Consider the following 19,781-nt stretch of genomic DNA (forward strand, 5'->3'; position numbering starts at 1 on the left):
CACACATTTTAGCTGTTCCACGAAAAAATGCAAAAGTACTAAAATCTTCTTCGTAATGCAGCCGTTAACTTCACAAAGAACGGCGACGTGTAACTAGTTCTTTATCGAGATACCCTCGGAGATAACAATGGCCGTCTAGAAGGATACAACATCCTTATATTGTTCCACCTGAACTGATCTCTCTAACATATCTTCATGAACAGGTTATAAATAGACTGTAAGAGGTAATATTGTGTTCTGTTATGTAATAAAATTTAATGCATTGATTATTTGTCGATATATGTTTTTTCAAGTCATGCTTAGTACGGAATTAAATGACCGTGTAAGTTACTAGTGTGTATACATAAAACTAAATATAATATTTGCAATTATTTTAATAAAACAAGCCAAAAATGTGATTGCGTCTGTTATCCCCGCTCAGGCTTTTTAAGCCGCAAAGAAAGATCTCCCTTGATACAAATACTCTTCTATCTAACGCTACCTAAATCATCTGCAAAGGCTGAACACAGGTCAATCAGAATTACCCGGTAAGACAATGAACCACGACGAGGGAAAGTGGAATAAATACCTCTAACCATGACGTCACACACGTAATAATGATGACCTTATAATTTTCACTGAAGATACTGGCGACTAACTGGTTTACTTTTAAAACAAGTAATGGAATAATTTGTGCAATAGTCCTAACATAAAGCTTACGCTTCAATATATCCACCTACCCACATGTCAAAGTGCGTAACCATTAAATCACGTCGGATTACCTACGTTATGATTACAGCGCCACCTATCGCCGGATGTGGATAAACACACGGCTCAGGAACTGTTGCTACGCATTAAGCCTCCATTAGCGCTTGTAATGATTTAATTAAACAGCACGGGGCATGTTCAATTAACGCTTGGACAAACTCCTTACATAGAAGCAAAGGTATTACAGAGTTACCTACAATGAAACTATCAGATTTCTTCATTAATTTAATGTCCCTATCCAGATAATACTCTTATACTAATATTATAAATGCTAAAGTTTGGGTGTTAGTTACTTTATCACGGGAAAACTACACAACGGATTTTGATTCAATTTTGTGCTCAAATACTGTCACGCGGACAAAGTCTTAGGCAAAGGCTAGTTTGATATACCTACCTATTTAACATCCATAAACCTACATAAAGAAGGTAATATAAGTTACATATGAAAGTAAAGGCCGCAGTCGTTAGCTAATTTATTTTGATACGACACTGGGTTTTGCTCAGACCATATTTTAAACCTGCCTGTATGCCTACCTACATACAGGAACAAGAACAAAATAATCATCATGCTTCACAGCTTTAAGATAGACAAAGAGAAAATATGCAACTAATGCTAGTATTCATATTCAAATAATAGACATTCCTATACAAAATGCTCTAGAACTACGAATAGTTCATATAGAACCGTTTAACAAACTTTTTTGTTTATTCTAAGAAACTGAACACAAAAGGCTATACGGGTCAACGACCTAACGCATTCATGTCGAATCTGTAACTGGCAGAAAACTAAAGTTATGTTATATTAAGAATTTATTACTATTTATAACACTCTTTCAGCAAAAACAATAACGATAAGTTGATTACTAAATAAATCTATGTAATATGTTCTTTTACTCAGTGGCATTTCACTATTTAGGTACGGTAATGAAAACAGCCAATGTATGAAGAAGCGTGGCTAAATTAGAGCCACTTGCGACTCATAGATATGTGTCGGGTAATCTATCCGATGGATAATGTGCCAGCAAATGTAAAAAATACAATTGAGAAAATTCCACCTGTTAATCTGACCAATATTTACATTCATATTTTAACTGAGACTTAACTACAACTTGTAAAGCTATCTGTATATCTAATTTTAGTCTTATTTAAGTCAATAGATATCTTAAACACACTAATTCTTAAGACGGACGTAAAACAGACATGAACGAATCAATAGTGTTGCCAATACGAAATACATCGATGTCAAGGTTGGACAATGAAGGAGTAGGTAAAACATGCCTGTGCACTAGATCACGCGAGCACTTTCCGTGGAATTACATGCTGTACTGTTAGTTAGAATAAGAAAGTTAGACAATCAAAGATTCTAGATTCCTAAATGAGATGTTTACTAAGTAAATAGAATTAAATGTACGTGACTTTAAGATGCGATTTTTTTGATATTACGCATCTTTTTTTTAAAATCGCGAAACGTAGGTATAATTAGCAACACAAAGAAGATTGTTATTATATATTACGTTCTTAAGGTGTGCGATCCTTGTGAAGTAGAATGATATAACGCATACCTATCATCATATCATATCACGCCTGTTATGCCCGAAGTTGTAGGCAGAGGTGTAGTAAACACACTCATGATTCGCTTATAACAAATGTTACCTACTCTCATGTAAAACTCGAGCCTATTGCTATTGCTACCATTGAGATATATTTTAACACAAATTAGAAAAAACTTTACCCGACCCGGATATCTAACCCAATACCACAGGATCAGCAGTTAGATTCGCTACCGACCGCGCCACAGAGGCAGAGTCAGGCCGTAAAACAAAAGAACTAATAGTATAACTAAACTTACAAGAGGAGTAGCTACGTAATAGTAACTTAACTAATAATTAGTTACTCACTAATAGATTCAAGCAAGCCCTATAACAATCTAAGTTAGCCTTGTACAGTACCGATTAACGCATACAACAGGACGTCCTGTATGCTAATCAAGCAAGAAATCGGCAGGATGGCTCTAGATTGTATTTAAATAAGCTACTAGTTCCCTGAAATTGCAGCCTTCGTAGATTTATGATATTCTAATGAAGATCTATAACTTGACAAAGGTAAATAAGACTTGTGTCTTATTAGTACATATTATTATAATGAATTATTTTCTGGTGATAAATCCACTATGTAAACTTTCATTATCTTATAGAGAAGAATATCAGTAGAAAAGAAAAAATATTTCCTTCGTGCACACTAATCAAATTCAACCTTCATGCAATATTTCAGACTCCTAGGTCCAGCGATTGGAACTGTGTGTTGACATAATTATAATCCATTCAGTTGGATAACAATTAATAGTGTTGAGGGCGTACAATAAGTACATAACGATTGAATGTGGACGAATGAAAAAGTTTGAAAATATCACTGGTGATTCCGTTCTCTCTATCTGTACGACCATAAGAACAAAGCTTAATGTATGTGTTTGCTTACGATTTTATTTTAGATTGCATAATGTACAGTACATAGCAGTATGTATGTATATAGATAAGCCGTAAGTCAGACAACTAAAATGACGTGAATCAAACAGGAAAATTCTGTTCAATATGTACATTGGAATTCCCGTTAGCAGCCGGAGGTGAGGCAAGTAATCTATATTATAGAATTCAGTTTTCGTGTGTTTAATTGCACACAATTATAATGAAAAATATACACAGAAATTACAGCACAATCCCAGGGTTCATTATCAACATTAAAATTACCGAAAAGCGGCCAAAAATGTCGCATTTCGCCGTTAAAACGTGGATTTAACACGTGCGAGTTCAACCGAGCGATTTTGCGGTCTCATTAGGATAAAAATCACGTTTCGGAAACAATGATGCGACGCCATAGAACGAAGGTACATTAGCAACCGCACTGTTACCATTAAGATACGCCATTTCAAGAGACACACGCTGTCCTTTTTACGCATGAATAAAAAATTAAATCGCCCTGTAACGAGGGTTTTCTAACAACAAGACTAGATACTACATTGGAAATGTGGAAGATAGTCATGAATATTCCCAGATTGGTCCACTGTGTTCTAAAAAAAACCCTTAAAACCCTTATTTTGAATACCAATTACTTAAAACTTAACAATAAATCATACGTGACGGAGAGTTAAGAGCTCTAAACCCAGCTTCCCACTTCATACAGAGCGGTGAAGGGAACTAAGCACAAAAAATATTAATCTAATCTTTAAAAAAGTTCGTAAAGGCGCCTAGTAATAGTTGTAATAGTCACAAATAGCGACACATATTGAAAGATAAAATAGCAAAGATGAACAAACTAACTTTTAAATTAGACGGATTGTACAGTTCCAGAGGCAGCCCTACTGTGTGCGATGTTCATTACGATGCATGTATGCCATCGTACAATTCTAATCAACATAGGACAATAGGTGGCATATCAGTCTGTCGTCCATCACCGCACAATTGTTGGAAAGTAACCACTGAATCATGAAAATTCAATCCGTTTTTCATTTCCTACCTGACCTCATCTATTGTTCGCAACCTATGCTGAATAAAAGATCGAGTTAGTATAAAAATAACGTCTTTATTTCATTTTCAATTACACAAACAAAGCATGCATTGATGGAGATGCGGAAATCCGCGCAGAATGCGATGAACGTCAAAATAAATTCCGCAAAACTATCCGTATTCCTCTAAAATCATTTCAACAATTTTTGTAGTAACGTTCGTAAAAAAGATACGCTCTAGTTGCCACTTCGCACAAAAATCCACATCTCCATAAAATCTTAATAGGTGAATATGCTGCCTATTAAAAACTGTTTATTCTTGTTACTCAAACGTTCAAACACATACACATACATGCTGTAAGTTAATAAGCATGCGATTAGTATCGTTAGCAAGGATAGTGCTTTAAGTTTGAAGCCCGCCATGCAAGCCGGGGTGGAGCTAGGTTAGGATCCAAGCAGGTGGGTACTTCTTTCTTGGGAAAGACAATGCACTGGAAAAAAGCATAAATGTTACTACCATATAAATGAAAGTTAGTCACGCAATACTATTTACTTTAAAAAGCAAGTATTATGTGATGTAATTATTATACAACGATCAAATTTTCTTTATAGAAAACTATCTGAGGGACAATTTTGAATTGGTACTCGTCGAATAGTATATGGAATGTCTATCAAGCTATGCCTCAATTTAAGTAATCGGGCGGAAAAAATATTACAACTGAAATTGCAATGAAACCTTACGTCAAAAATACTTTTGTTGGGGGATTAGTTAGATTCAGGTTTGATTACGCTACAATTTACTCTAAATCCCGTATTGATAGAAGATAAATATGCGATAATCGATCGACAAAAGGGAAAAGTCACATTATACAATATTGCGGTCAGAATCAGATTAAGCAGACGGAGATTTGTGGGTAATGACGTCAACATTCAGAAAACTATAACAATAAATAGCAGTAAAGAAAGTAATAAACTAAAGTACGAAATAAATTCTGCGGCTACAGGAAAGTTTATCTACAATCGGTATACGGCTTACGTCTGGAAATAAACTCTATTTAAATATCAACCCTCCCGTTCGTACGAAAAAACTGCGTAAAACGGTAAACGCGATATATTTAGAAGTACGGTAAACTACCAACTTGGCCTTGTGAAAGATCTTACTTACGATATAATCTACATGTAAATAGAAATGACCTTTGATGACGTCACTGTTAAGGTAAGATGGGGTCAAACATACGTCCGTATTTAACTAATGTTAATGTATAACAATAATATGCAAATGAGCAATGAACACGTTTTTAATCGATAATGGTCCTTATTGACGCGCGCTAAGGTTTATTTTCGCGGTTGTGACGGCGGCGACGTACCTAGACTAAACATAAAGGTAGCCGGTGTTATACCACTAGGCTTACACAATTTCAAGTTCAAACAAAATGTTTAATTTTTTATCGTCACAATTAATTACTGGCTGAAGTTGTGTTTTTTTTTCATAGTAAACAGTATTAAACAAGTAAAAGCTAACTGAAATAAAAGTTTTAAAAAAAGTTTCAAATATGAGCTTTAACCTTTTATTGATAGAGAATAGTTTTGATTCAATAGACAATTAATGGCCAGAGTTATTTAAAACTAATTTACTTTTCTATTTAACTATGCATGGGTTGAATGGATGACACTTATCTATGATCTATATGGGGTTAACTACTGTCTAAATGGCTCTGTAATGGAACACAACTTTCAATTTTACTTTATTAACATGTAAGCAATATTATAGCTTATTGATTTTTCATTTTAGAAAAGTTTTTACGATTATTCATAGATGTGATACTGAATCAAATATTTTAGTCACAATAGCTATGATTATATGAAATCTAAAATTGGCATGACCTTGTGCACATTTTTATGCAAATATTTCAATGACTCATATAATATTAAGATAATGTTACATACAGAATTATTTCAGCAATATTATTCTAGTAGGTTTGTTTACAAAAAGATTTAAAAAATAAAAAATAATAAAGATTTAGAAATAGAACAAGGAATTTGTAAAGCATCCTTTTATTGGCTGAATGAGTGGAAAATTAGGATGATTCACCTAGAAGTGTTGCCGTAGGAAATATTTAAATGAAATTATAGTGCAATCACTTCAATGGTTACATCCTCGAGACAACACGACTTGCCTTGTGGAGGTCATATCAATACTGGAGTGCTAAATTAATGTAGTATTAGGTAACAGCGGAACACGTGTGTGCGACATTGTTCCATGTTAAAATTTTGGATGTTTAATGTAGCTCTATATAGAAATTAAATTAAAACTAGTGATTAAAATTGTCTATGATTATTGTTTAAGTTGTTTGATTAATTATTAGTAATTATCACTTTTTATGGACTTTTAAGTATTGTAATTTTTGACCTTATCTCTATGGTTTAAATGATAAAAGATTACTCTGTGAGTATTGTATATATGAAATAAGTTTATATCTTATTTGAGTGGAAGAAATTGAAAAAATATTATAAAAGGTTTTCTAGTGTGTTAGAGCTTTTCTTATTACAGTATTATTTGTAGACCAAAATAAATTATTTTTACTCGGTTAAAGGGAGAATCAATTCAGTTATAGGGCATAATGATGTAATATCACAACTTTAGCTAAAACAGAAGCAATTTAATGAACAAACAACACTACTCACTGAACAATAACATTGAATCACATAACCAAATAACTTTACAACACAAATTAATGAGTGTAAGCGATAATTTATGATTAAATCTCGTAAATTCAAATCGGAAACCGGCAATAAAACGACTTATCAACATACATGCAATTAAAAAAAAACTAGTATCATAAACACTACAGAATGTACCATAATTTGAATTCTAAAACTATTATTTTGATTTCCTCATATTGTATTATTTACTTACACGTAGATCTCAACTACTTAATAATAACAAACATCTGTAAAACAGGTTTCTAAAATTAGAACAACGCTTCGAACTAGCCGCGTTCTCTGATTATAATTTGTAAACAAGAATAAAACATGTCTATGTTATTCTTACCTTATATTCAGTCCAGTTACAATTTTCGAAACAAGTTGCGCCAAAAATCTGATGAATATCACAAAAAAAAACAAGTCTCAGATGAAAAAAACACTGGCTATACGATTTTGTAAATCATTAACACTGGGTTTGTTAAGCAAATGTATGTAATGTAACTCGAACACGAAAATGCTACTTATTACACAATACGGTTATGACAAATAGGTGAAAGTGCGAAAATCTGAATTATTGTGAATGCGGTAATACCACATGAGCCGTCACTGTCTACCGCAAACCGCAATATTCAACTGACATTTTATCGAAAAGTCCTATTCGATATTGCCAGCTCAATTGAATTCTTCTCCCATTTTCCTTATCTCCTTCAGATGTCAAAGTATATTTGAACATATTGCTTAAATTGTGCAACTTTAAATTCTAAATATCAAATAATATATGAAAATAAAAGATATTTTACTTTGTAGTTGTAAGAAACGTACAAGACTAACCATAAAACTAATAGCCCCTGGCTCAAGGTTCCAATAAGTAAAGGTAACCAAAATTACTTGGCAACACTAAACACCCGTTCCGAAGTACGCAAGGAATTTTCACATCGTACGATGAAATGTCTTGTATCCATTTAAATTTTATTTCCAAAATACATATTGTTTTCATTTTTATGTTTATATTTATTATTTAATTTTATAATGGTGTGTTACTTCATCGAAGTAATCTACAAAAGACAACAAAGTAAAGTAGCGACATCTAGTAATATATTTAATAACCTCGTTAATCCTCACGTAGTGTTAAACATTACTCATAGGGTATTGCAGATGAAAAGACGTTTAATATTAAGCAATTCATTACTACATACATTTTTTTTTTCGTCAGGGAAACCAATCGGGGTCGCTAGGTCCCCGTCGCACTGGGACTGCGCAAACGGGGTATGTGGTCCGCCGTAGAGCCCACTAAAAACCTGACGAGTGTCCAACCGCTTCCGCAAAGACGTGCGCCGGGATAACCGCAATAAGCTAGTACCGCAAGACGCACGCCATGCGCGGCTCGCCCCCTGTAGGGGGGCCCTACCTTGGGTGATGCCGCCTGGGTGGATAGCGACGGCATCAAACACCATAGACGATGGACGTGACACCACCCGCCCATCACCTATCTTGGGAACCTCACCTCTCCTGTGGGCGACGGAAGTCCCAATTCCGTTACCCGGAGGTTCATACAATACTTACCCTACAAATAAATAATAATATAAAAGAACTGATAGCTAACAGCCTCGTTCAACGTCTCTAAAGGTTTGCGTTGGGCAACCGGTTCAAGGGCTTGATGCAAAAGCGGTACCTACTTCTCGGTTTCTGGCTCTGGATTCCTGATTTCGGTACTCAAAACCCTGTTCCGATACCAGTGTGCCAGTGGCCATAAATTTAATATATGTAGTAGCTATAATACTGAGACACCCATAGCCAGTTGTGCTCACCGGTCGGTGAACGATCTGTGGGTTAAACAACTCTTGGCGCTATCATGCTATAGATGGGTGACCGCATAGTGGTATTTGAACTGGGCGTCTCCGTGCTTCGGAGGGCACGTAAAACGTCGGTCCCGGTTGTTGTCAATTAAGTCAACAGTCGTTAAGCCATGTCAATGGTCTTAGGGCGCGGGGGGCTTGAACAATTTTGGCACTAGGTTGACCACTAACCCTACAATAAGAAGAAGAATAAGTGTAATATACTTTTTAATTTCCAAAAGAAAATACTGTAACCTATACCGTGTTGTGAAATAAGAAGAAAAAAAAACTACTTGTTTATCATGTGTCATTTATATGACTGTTACAATGAATATCAATAAAATCCTTTGGAGGGTCTTAGAGCCCATGCGTATGTAAACAGTTCACACAATTACCTACTTTTTTAAAAATATTAATAAACCTAAATCGCAATAGTTATCTAAAATATAGGTAGGTAGGTACTTAGCTATGTATTGTTTGAAGAAAGAAAAAAAAACACTGTAGGATTATTTCAACCAGATCGCTGGTTTAATTTTCTCCTAAATTTCCCAAGTGGCTAGGATTCTAGGTCCCCAAATTTAGTTTTTGCAACCTTTAAGAAATTCAGAAGTTATTTTATAGACGTTCGTAAAATCTTTACAGTCAAGATTTTTTTATTTATGCAAATACGCAAGCCTAAGACTTAATATAATTTTGTGAGTTGTAAAAAGTTATTCACGAGTGCCTACAAGAAAGTCAACTTTTACCTAGAGGACAATCGCGCGTAGGTGAAATTCAGGCGCTTAATACTTACGGTAGGGCTCAAAATAGTGAAGCGAAAAATGAAACGAGCAATAATACGAGTTTCTTCAAAAATATTCGCAAATGAAACATGAATAACAAACAATGGGTCACAGAGATTTGGGGCTGGCAACACAAGGTATAATCAACGAGCATACAATGAAGCACAGATTATATTGTATTCAGCCTACGGCCCGAACGCTCAATATTTCAAAGAATATTCCCAGTGAACGCTCGCGCTATAGCGATTCGAATGATATACGACCAAAAGGCTCAACGAACCACCTACATACACACCCATTGTTCTTTTTTTGCTGAAAACGCTGGAAAAACGGCCGTAAAATGAAAAATCCAGCAAATGGCCGAACAAAACTAGTGTGAACACCGAAATATAGGAACCGTTTTGTTTCCTGTTCGAAGGATTAGAGGCTTAAAACGTTTTTGTTCAGAAAACTGTTTTATTGCAGTTGCAATCTAGGTACTTAAGTTGTGCCTGCAAGCATTGTACGCGTACTTGTTACGTTTAAAACCTGGTACAAAATTTACATTTTATACAAATTTTGCGCTTTTTTGGAAATATAAATAACTAGCTGTCTCGCGCAACTTCGCTTGCGTCACATAAGAGAGAATGTGCCAAATTTTCCCCGTTTTTGCAACATTTTTTACTGCTGCTTGACTCCTAGTGGTCGTAGCGTAATGATATATAGCCTATAACTTCCTCGATAAATGGGCTATCTAACACTGAAAGAATTTTTCAAATTGGACCAGTAGTTCCTGAGATTAGCGCGTTCAAACAAACAAACAAACAAACAAACTCTTCAGCTTTATAATATTATAGTATAGTATAGATATTATGGAAAATTGCAAATTCTAAAAATACATGTTTTCATCACTTCTTGATATATAGTGAGCGCGTACTCTCTTCTTATAACTCAATGAGTTAGTCATTCTATCATGAGTATCTACAACAAAACTATCGTCATTTCAGCAGCTAACTGGAGCCTCGTGACTAATCAGAACATACTTGCTATTTAATTAGAGCATACGAATCGTAAAACGAACTAGATTTGAAACCTAGCAATTGGTAAATGAAGTAGGTAGAACGCTCAGGGTGGCTGGGGCGCTAAATCCTCTATTTCCGGTGCACAACTTCGATTCCGTTACGACGGCGCGCTAAATGGCGGGAATTAATCCCGGAAACAATCGGACAGACACAATACTGGGGGCTGCGAGGCTTGATAACTTCCCAACTTTGTAAGACGAAGCAATTTGCGATGTTTGCCCTCCCGCCATTCATATAAATAGACAATATTTGCTTTACTTATAGCCTTTTGTAATAGACGTTATTGTTTAATGGGCCACCCAAAATGGCGGCAATACTGTAACATTAACATTTTGGAGTTTAAACTTAGTAGTGGACATTAAAATAAATTGTTTAAATATGGTTTGGGTTCAAGTTTAAGGTAAATTGAATAAAGTATGCGTATACATCCTATGTTTACAATAAAAATATACGTCTTATGTCATGTAATTGAGTTTTACTTCAGTTACTGTTTGGTTGTGGTGAAAATCGTACGAAAATATTGTTAATTTTCTTTTTGCCGTAGACTAGCGTTTTAATTTTAACAATTTGTAAAGATAATTAAGTGATTTCAAACAGCATTAATTATGATCAATCAATGATTAATCAACGTATATAGTATCCAATGACAGCACTCCCTAAGTGCAGGGTTCTGGAATCTGTTGCACCGAGGATTACTCAATTTGTTGCAAGAATCATCACAGTGAAATTTTCATCTTTTACGGACTACTAAAATGGCGCCTTTTAGATACCCACCATTAGACCGCTGTGGGCCTCAAGAGAACAGAAAAAGATACATTAATTGGATTATCGCAGCAATATTTTTAGTTGTCTTGTATTTCTATCATAAAGAGGAGGCTTTACATCATGGTCAAAATTTTACGGGTAAGACCAATTTTGAAGTGAAAAAGTGTAAAAATAATTTTCTGAATAATACTGTACGGGAATTGACGATCAAGCAGTTTAACTTGGTTTGCTAGTCATTTCTACACTGCCTGAACGTAGTTGCAGGCTAGAATCTGCTTCAATACTCGTCGTGTAAGGTCAAACAATATTTGAGACAATACTTTTAACTAATAACTGTAGCATGCCCCTCAATATGTAAGATGAAAATAAGTAATAAACAATTTTTTTTAAGGGTTTAAAGGTTCTGAAGTAAAACTTTATAACTTTAGTCGTACCTACAATTAATTTGGTACGCACAATATTTTACAACTTACTTTTATAATGTGTGCTTATTTTAAGGTATATACGGCGATAACATACATTCAGACAAATTGTCCAAATGTAAAACTCCTAAACTGACTGGTAAGTGAATTGTAGATACTTTTCTTATAACGTCTCGCTAACCCGAAGATGCTGGCAGAGGTCTATGAATAACACACACGTTCCACCGTCAATATAGTTTATATACAATCATATTTATAAACATTCCTACCTACAATATTTCGGATTTATTCCTAATATTAGTAAAATTAAAGATCACTACATAGTATAAAGAAAAGTCGCATGTATGTACGTTTAGATCTTTCTTAAAACTACATAACGGATTTTGAAGGTTTTTTAATAAACAGTTAGGGTGATTCAAGAGGAAGGTTTATGTGCAAAGATTGTATAGGTTTTTTTAGGAGAATAACTGTTTAAGCCAAGCGAAGCCTTAACGGGCCATTAGTATTAAATATTTTTTGATAGATAGACTAAAGATAGTCGAATAATAATATTAAAATGATTTCAGGTCGTTTCAATGTAACGACGAGAAGTCTTGCAGAAGTGTACTCTGTGTTTGGTGAATTGAATAGGGACTTGCCTTCAGTACAGTGGGGAGGTTACTATTCGCCTGAAAACTGCACGCCAGTTCACAATGTTGCCATCATTGTCCCGTATCGGTATGTAATTTAATAACTTAAAATAGATTAATTATAATACAATGATATCCATATATATATATTTTTTTAAAGACAACTCCCGCACTAAGAATTGCTATTGTGTCGCGGGGACTTTTACAAACATACAAATAACGGACACAATGTACAACCAGACCCGAAACAATTATTTATGGATCGCACAAATAATTGTCCCGTGTGGGAATCGAACCCACGACCTCCCGACGCAATGGTAGCGGCGTGGTGACCTAAACCACTGCGCCACGGAGGCAGTCATTGACCCCTATATAATGTGTTTAGCTTTATGGTGACCCCGACTTCGTACCGAATACTGACATTAATATTATACCTATATTAATAAAAATGTATGCTAAAAAAGGTATTTTTAACTGGCATTTTTATTTTTAACTCCCGTATTGACACCTTAAATTAATTTCAAAATTGGTTTTGACTATTCCGTAATTTAATTATAACAATCGAATGATAAGATTAACCATAAGTATGTTACAGACAAACAGACACAGCTATTTTCGCATTTATCCGAATAGTTAAGCATTTAGCATACCTAGCATATAGTATGCTAGCGTGTGAGATTTATAATATGAATCACTTTTGTTGTATATGAACAGAGATCGCAAGGAGAATTTGGACACGTTCCTGTATAACATTCATTTGTTTCTAATGAAACAACAACTGTTTTATCAAATATTCATCGTTGAACAATACGGTAAGTAAAATTTTGGTGTCTCCTACATAGATAAACTTTAATCGTACTCTGCGTAGCACGCAGAGACGCTCAACTAGAGTAAGCAATACCACTCAGGGGGGACCATCTTTGGAATGACCCATCCAGTCGTTGCTTAACCCACAGATCGTCTACCGACCCGTAATCACAACTATGAAGAGAACTATGAGCGCCTCAGAAAGAAATAATCGTTAAAATATATTAGTAACAATCTGAAACACATCTCACATGAGAAACAATCTCAATCGAAATTTTTGATAGCAGTTCTTGAAGAGATGAAAACTCCGCAACCTATTTATTCTGGAATCTGATGTTATAACTTTCGGTACAGCCTAGCGTCGAACTCCTTTATTGTTAGAGAAGTTGTGCCCATCAATGTAAAGTGGGTGATAGACGTGCGAGTGCGAGACGTGTGCTCGTCACGGCTTGTACGTGTGGCAGCACTGCGAGCCGTGAGTCGCATTTTTTGCCAGCGCTTTACCTACATTTTTTGATAATTCCTAAATAACACGTCTAAGCTTCTTCCTTCGACGACATCGCAATACAGTGTGAGCCATCTTCTCGTGTGTCACCGAAGTCGAGCCGAGTTAGTCCGCGATCTTACAAACCGTTTCCTTGAAGTTCGTACGTCTATCACCCACTTAACAGTCATAGATTACTTTTTATTTTTACAGGAAACGACTCGTTCAACAAAGGTCGTCTCTACAACGCTGGGTTTACAGAAGTGCGCAGGTTGAAGAAGTTCCATTGCGTGGTGTTCCACGACCTGGACTTAATTCCAACTAACTTAGAGATCCTGTACACGTGCCCCACGCTGCCGAGGCACATGAGCGCTGCTATAGACGACCATTACTTTCGTGACAAAAAAACTGGGTAAATTATAAAGTAAATGACGCAGAATATGCTAAAGCCATCTTTTTTGTGATTGCCGTTCTCGCTTTAATCTAAGAGAATATCCTGTGTAGTTCGATTTACTACACTCGGTACTATATCCCGATTCCCTACTGCTATCGAGTATCGACAACCGGATAACTATCGAAAAATTTTGTATAAATATCAGATCAGCGCCTCTAGCGTCGTAGAAACTTTTTTCCAGTACATTTTAAATGTCAAACAATCGTGCTACTATTGTATAGTGTTGGTTGTATAAAATTACTTTTTAAAAATGGTTCTTGTCGATTACGGTAAAGGCGCTGATCAGTTTTTCATACGAAATTGGTCGATTATGGCTGTACTAGGCTAGTAGTACTGAGCTTGCTGTAACGCCTCCAGTTATATGTTATGTTGTTAAAACCTCAAGTATGCCAAGACATAGGTTCCGGCAATACGCGCTTATATTTAAGGATCCTGCTCGTTATCGATGCGGATAATGGACGCCGAAACTAAGTTATAAAATACAGGGCAAATTAGGCTACAGAAAACCAGAATTATATTATACTATAGCTGAACTTTACGTTATAAACTGTTTCGTATTGTTATAAGGATGAACTACCGCTACGAATTCGATTCGCTGTTCGGTGGCGTCGTGTCTATGACTATGGAGATGTTTGAGAAAGCCAACGGTTACTCCAACCTCTACCCTGGATGGGGAGCCGAAGACAATGATATGTTTTGGAGGTACTCTTTAAAAATAACTTATTTATTTGGTAAGGTACACAAAGCAAAACATATTTTACACTGTTTATTTTTTACTAGCTGACCCGCGCAACTTCGCTTGCGTCACATAAGAGAGAATGCGTCATAATTTTCCTCGTTTTTGTAACATTTTTCGTTGCTACTCCGCTTCTATTGGTCGTAGCGTGATTATATATATCCTATGGCCTTCCTCAATAATTAGGCTATCTAGCACTGAAAGATTTTTTCAAATCGGATCAGAAGTTCCTGAGATTAGCGCGTTCAAACAAAGTTCAAACTCTTCAGCTTTATAATATTATATATTAGTATAGATAGTATAGATACACCATTTTCCAGACTTATAAATAAGTAGTAGAAAATGTCTCCTAGTTACAGCAAATGTATGAAAACATCTTCCTCGAAATCACATTTGCACCTGATAAGAAATATACAAAATAATATAATATTTAGTCTTAAAATGCACGTCGCTTTATACCATTCTAGTAAAAAACGTACTGTTTTTTAATAAAGCAAAGTTCTTGTTTTGCTTTTGGTATGTATATTTCGTTTCGTAATTACGTTTTACATACAAGTCCTCTAACTTTAAAATAGTCAATTAGTAATACTGTTTCAGATTGAAAGCGGCGGGATATCCAGTCGTGAGGTACAACAGGAGTATTGGCGTTTACACCATACTGCTACATAAACGAGTACCACGGAATAAGATCAGGTTTAGTATTTCACAGAATTTACTTGTTCGATGGTCAAGCAAAGAATATTGTGGGAATCGAATAAATAAATATATTGATAACAAGAAACCCAATTTATTCGCATTATTCCACCACTTCATCGTTTTCTGTTGTCAGACCTTTTGTCAGAAAGAGAGTAAAATGCACGCAGCGGCGCCATTATTTTTAATTCTAGCTGCTCCGATCCTAAGGTCTTTCGCACTAAAGAAAGTGACGGGATCAAAATTCCACTTGTTAAGGTAACCGATACTTATCCGGCGGTGATCAACCCTGCCTATTATTGTGAAAACTTGCTACTTATGTTCGTATCCCTTTGTTCGGTACTTAAGCCAGTTCATTAGTATAACTAATTCCCTTCGGGCAGAATAATAAAGAACTCCAAAATTAGGCAACCTTATTTATATTAAACAGGATCTAATTAAGTATAACCGGGAGCCGCGCGGTAAGATTGTAATCTTTTACATTTTAATACGTTGCTTAATAACATGTCCTCTAGTAGTTACCCTTGGGAGTCTGCACTGCGTGTAACCTCTTTGTGTCTCACTAAATCACAAGATACTAAGCCTGACAAGCTTTTTATTATTATTTTATAGTATGACTAGACAGTAGTCATCGATTTTTAAATGTCTCCTCCCTCGTTTGGAAGGAGACCCAGATCCTAACAGTGGGCCAGCCACTGGTTAAAAAAAAGATTTACGATACAAATCGTTTCTCAGGTTGGACAAATGTCTGTTGATTATTTCTAATTTGTATTAGAATAATATTCTTTGCTGTAGCCCGGTAGTATTGAAGTATGTAGCTTGGCCCTGAAAAACGTCTCATCGACCACTTTAAAACTATATATGGAGGCATTTCTATGCTGTCTTGTATAGGAAAAATTGTAATGTTATGGACTAATGGTATTTCCTTTTTTCACCACAGGTATCGCCTCCTCGCGCGAGCCATGTACAGATACAAACAAGATGGACTCTCCGACTTGAAGTACAACTTGATCTCTAAGGCCATTCACCGTCTGTTCGCCCACTTCGTGGTGGAAGTCAACCCTCGCAAGGAGAACATCACGGCTACGGCCGTCAGGTGGATTGATGACATATATCTACCTAACGCATGAACAAATACCATGGCGACATGAACAATATCATAGCCATCCAATATGTTTTTCAAAAGGCACGTTAAATTCTAGGTCCCGGCTGTCATTTTCGAAGAGCTTTGACGGTCGTTACCAGCAGTCAGAAGCCTAAAATCTGACAATCAGTCTTACCAATGGGTATCGTATACCCATTGGTCAGACTGGTAAAACTTGGTTGTGGAGGTCCTAGGCTCTCGCTCCATGTACAATACTGGTATTCAGCCGCATCTGGTGAGACTGGAAGCCGACTCCAACTATCCCACTGCAGGGCAAGGGTCTCCTCCTGAGCGAGGAAGTTTTGACCTTAAGTCAGTTAAGTTTTTGGTATTCTCTACCATTAGAACAAGTAACAAAAGTGTCAGATAACGTTTCTGCTAAACATCGTGACTGTCAGAACTGTGAAAATATCTGTCAGATATTTTATAGATCTTATTGTTATTATTTTCTCTTAGTAGAATTTAATTAGTTTTAACAAGATCTTTTCAAGAGTTGTTAATGTTTCTAGATAATCATTAGTTTAGTTATTTATAGACTCTGTTCAAATTCAGGAAGTTTGTATAGTGTGTAAGTGTCTTTGCCTACCCGCCCTACCAACCTTGCTCCTACGGGGAAAATAATTTTATGTATTTATGTATGCCTTTTCAAATGACTATGTTTATCATGTTTATTTAATACGAATATTAAAATGAATAATTATTAAGAATAACAACGTATAATTATATTTTTTTATTGCACATTATAGACAACAATAATGACGCAAACACAACCATGTACAAAAAACAAAAACACATATAAATTAACATTATATAATTAATTAATATTCAACAAGATCAAAATTTCTTTTCAAAAGCACTCCGTTGTCAATAACATGCGAAGTACCTGTTATTCCTTTAGCTTTATCACTGGCTAAGAATACCACCATATCTGCGATCTCTTCCGGTACCGAAATCCTTCCCAAAACACCCCTTTCTTCCCACTTCTTCCAAACTTTGTCAACATCACCTTTACTGATACCTAAATTCTCTATAATATTAGTTCTTACTGGGCCTGGATTCACGGAATTGACTCTAACTCCTTTAGGCCCAAGGTCTAATGCAGCAGACTTCGTGAACTGATCCATAGCCGCTTTAGACATGCAGTTAGCTGATAAACCATCAGCTATAGGATCGGTCGAAGAAATACTGCATATGTTTATAATATTTCCTTTAGTTTTGATCAAATATGGAGAAGCTAAATTGGTCAAATAGACAGCAGGTCTTAGATTTATTGACATAAGTTTATCAAACACTTTCATGGCGTTCTCTTCGTATACTGCTGCAGCTGCAATAGTCCCAGCATTATTGACTAAAATATCAATTCTTCCGAACATATCTACAGCCATTTTAATAACGTTTTCAATATCACTGTCTATCGTTAAATCAGCGACGATGGTTAGAGTTTTCGATCCATGGTTTTGACATTTCTCCGCAACGTAATATAGTCTTTTCTCATTTCTTGCTACTAGTACGATAGTTGCTTTTTCTTCAGCGAATTTTACAGCAATGGCGGCTCCAATACCCGCACTGGCTCCAGTCACGATAACCACTTTGTTATTGAAGATCATGGTAGTAAATTGATGAACTGCAGACAAAAACAGATTAATAAACCTGAGGGCCTACAATGATTTATGAAAAAAAAAATATATATTTATTAGTTCTTAAAGGATTGTACATAATCATAACTTTTAAACTCTCGCGTTGCATGTTTAATGTATAATAGAGTACGGGAATTACCGCGAACACGCATTTTACCTTAAAATGCCTAACGTTTCGGCGCAGGTTGCACTCGCCGTGGTCGCAGCCTGCGACCACGGCGAGTGCGGAAAATGCGTGTTCACGTTAATTCCCGTATTCTATTATAGATTGTACACAATGTTTGTGATTGGAGACGTTAAGCATAAATAGTCTGTATTGGGAGAATTTAATGAAAAGAAATTAATGAAAACGAAATTTTGGTAAATATTGAAGATGTTCGTTTATGACCTACCTCTATTTTATCATGGCACGTAGTAGGCAGTACTAAAAAAGCATGACTTATTTTCTTGTATCATAGTTCGACCAACATGTTGTAACGCTTTTGTTTACAAATTAATGACATTTCAACGAATATTCGTTTTCGCTGATTATAGTAAGGTCTTTGAATCTAATTTAATTGTTTCCTTGGAACACTTATGACGGGAACTACCAATTTCACAAGAGAATATATAATTTAGCCAAATTCTTCATTCACAATCTTAAACCGTATAAATACAAATAAATGTAAAATTATTTATTAATTACCGGAAATATATAAACTCAAGGAATTGTATACAACTCATAGGAAATAAAAAAACTAAATATGAAACTGAAAACCGTGGCTTTGTTCACAGTCTCGTGGAAACAATAGCCGGTATGACTCGGGTGATCATTCGGTCCTCCTTTCAAATATTATCCAAATCGGTTGAGCCGTTTTGACGTGAAAGAATGAGAAATGACTTATGTGGTGAGTGATGATTAATTAAATATGCATATACTTATATACTGTTTTAATAAAATAATAACAGTAAAGATAACTTACAAAGCGAAGCGAACTGAATGAGGCTTGATTTAAAACTAAAGTACAGTAAATAAAGTGAACTAAGCAATTAGTTTTAATTCATACAAAATAATATAACAACAATAAATATTTTCCCAGGGGTTGACGCACAACTAATTAATAATCTAGTAATTAAACGCAACGAGGTTTTTGTTTGAATCTTATTAACTTTTTATAATGTAATAGATTTTTTGAAAAATGTGTTTAAATTCATGCCTTTTATTTTAGGCAGAGACCAAAACTTACATTGCTTCATTTACATTCACATACTTTTAACAATGTTTGTACCATGTAATAGGGGGCGAGCCTATTGCCATCTACCGGGCACGTTACAAACCCTAGCTCGCCTCCTAGCCCTATTGAAAAATATTCTTAATTAAACTAGAAAATATTAGTAACG

General features: G+C 35.4%; 2 protein-coding genes across 2 annotated transcripts in view; both read right to left on the reverse strand.

Annotated features, from left to right (window-relative positions):
• Positions 1–7,578, reverse strand: part of LOC142979261 (beta-1,4-N-acetylgalactosaminyltransferase bre-4-like) — a 254,522-nt gene extending 246,944 nt beyond the window's left edge. The window contains exon 1 of the mRNA XM_076124092.1: positions 7,299–7,578. The gene's annotated coding sequence lies outside the window, so the exon portion shown is untranslated. The remainder of the gene's footprint in view (positions 1–7,298) is intronic.
• Positions 7,579–17,505: 9,927 nt separating this feature from the next.
• On the reverse strand, positions 17,506–19,397 carry LOC142979357 (putative oxidoreductase SERP2049). The gene is made up of 2 exons (XM_076124222.1): positions 19,364–19,397; positions 17,506–18,388 (listed from the first exon to the last, which is right to left on the reverse strand). The coding sequence occupies exon 2, from the start codon at positions 18,369–18,371 to the stop codon at positions 17,583–17,585; it is 789 nt and encodes a 262-aa protein (XP_075980337.1). The 5' UTR covers positions 18,372–18,388; positions 19,364–19,397; the 3' UTR covers positions 17,506–17,582.
• Between the last annotated feature and the right edge of the window lie 384 nt (positions 19,398–19,781).

The sequence above is a fragment of the Anticarsia gemmatalis genome, chromosome 16 (genome assembly GCF_050436995.1).
Source record: "Anticarsia gemmatalis isolate Benzon Research Colony breed Stoneville strain chromosome 16, ilAntGemm2 primary, whole genome shotgun sequence".
Lineage (NCBI taxonomy): Eukaryota > Metazoa > Arthropoda > Insecta > Lepidoptera > Erebidae > Anticarsia > Anticarsia gemmatalis.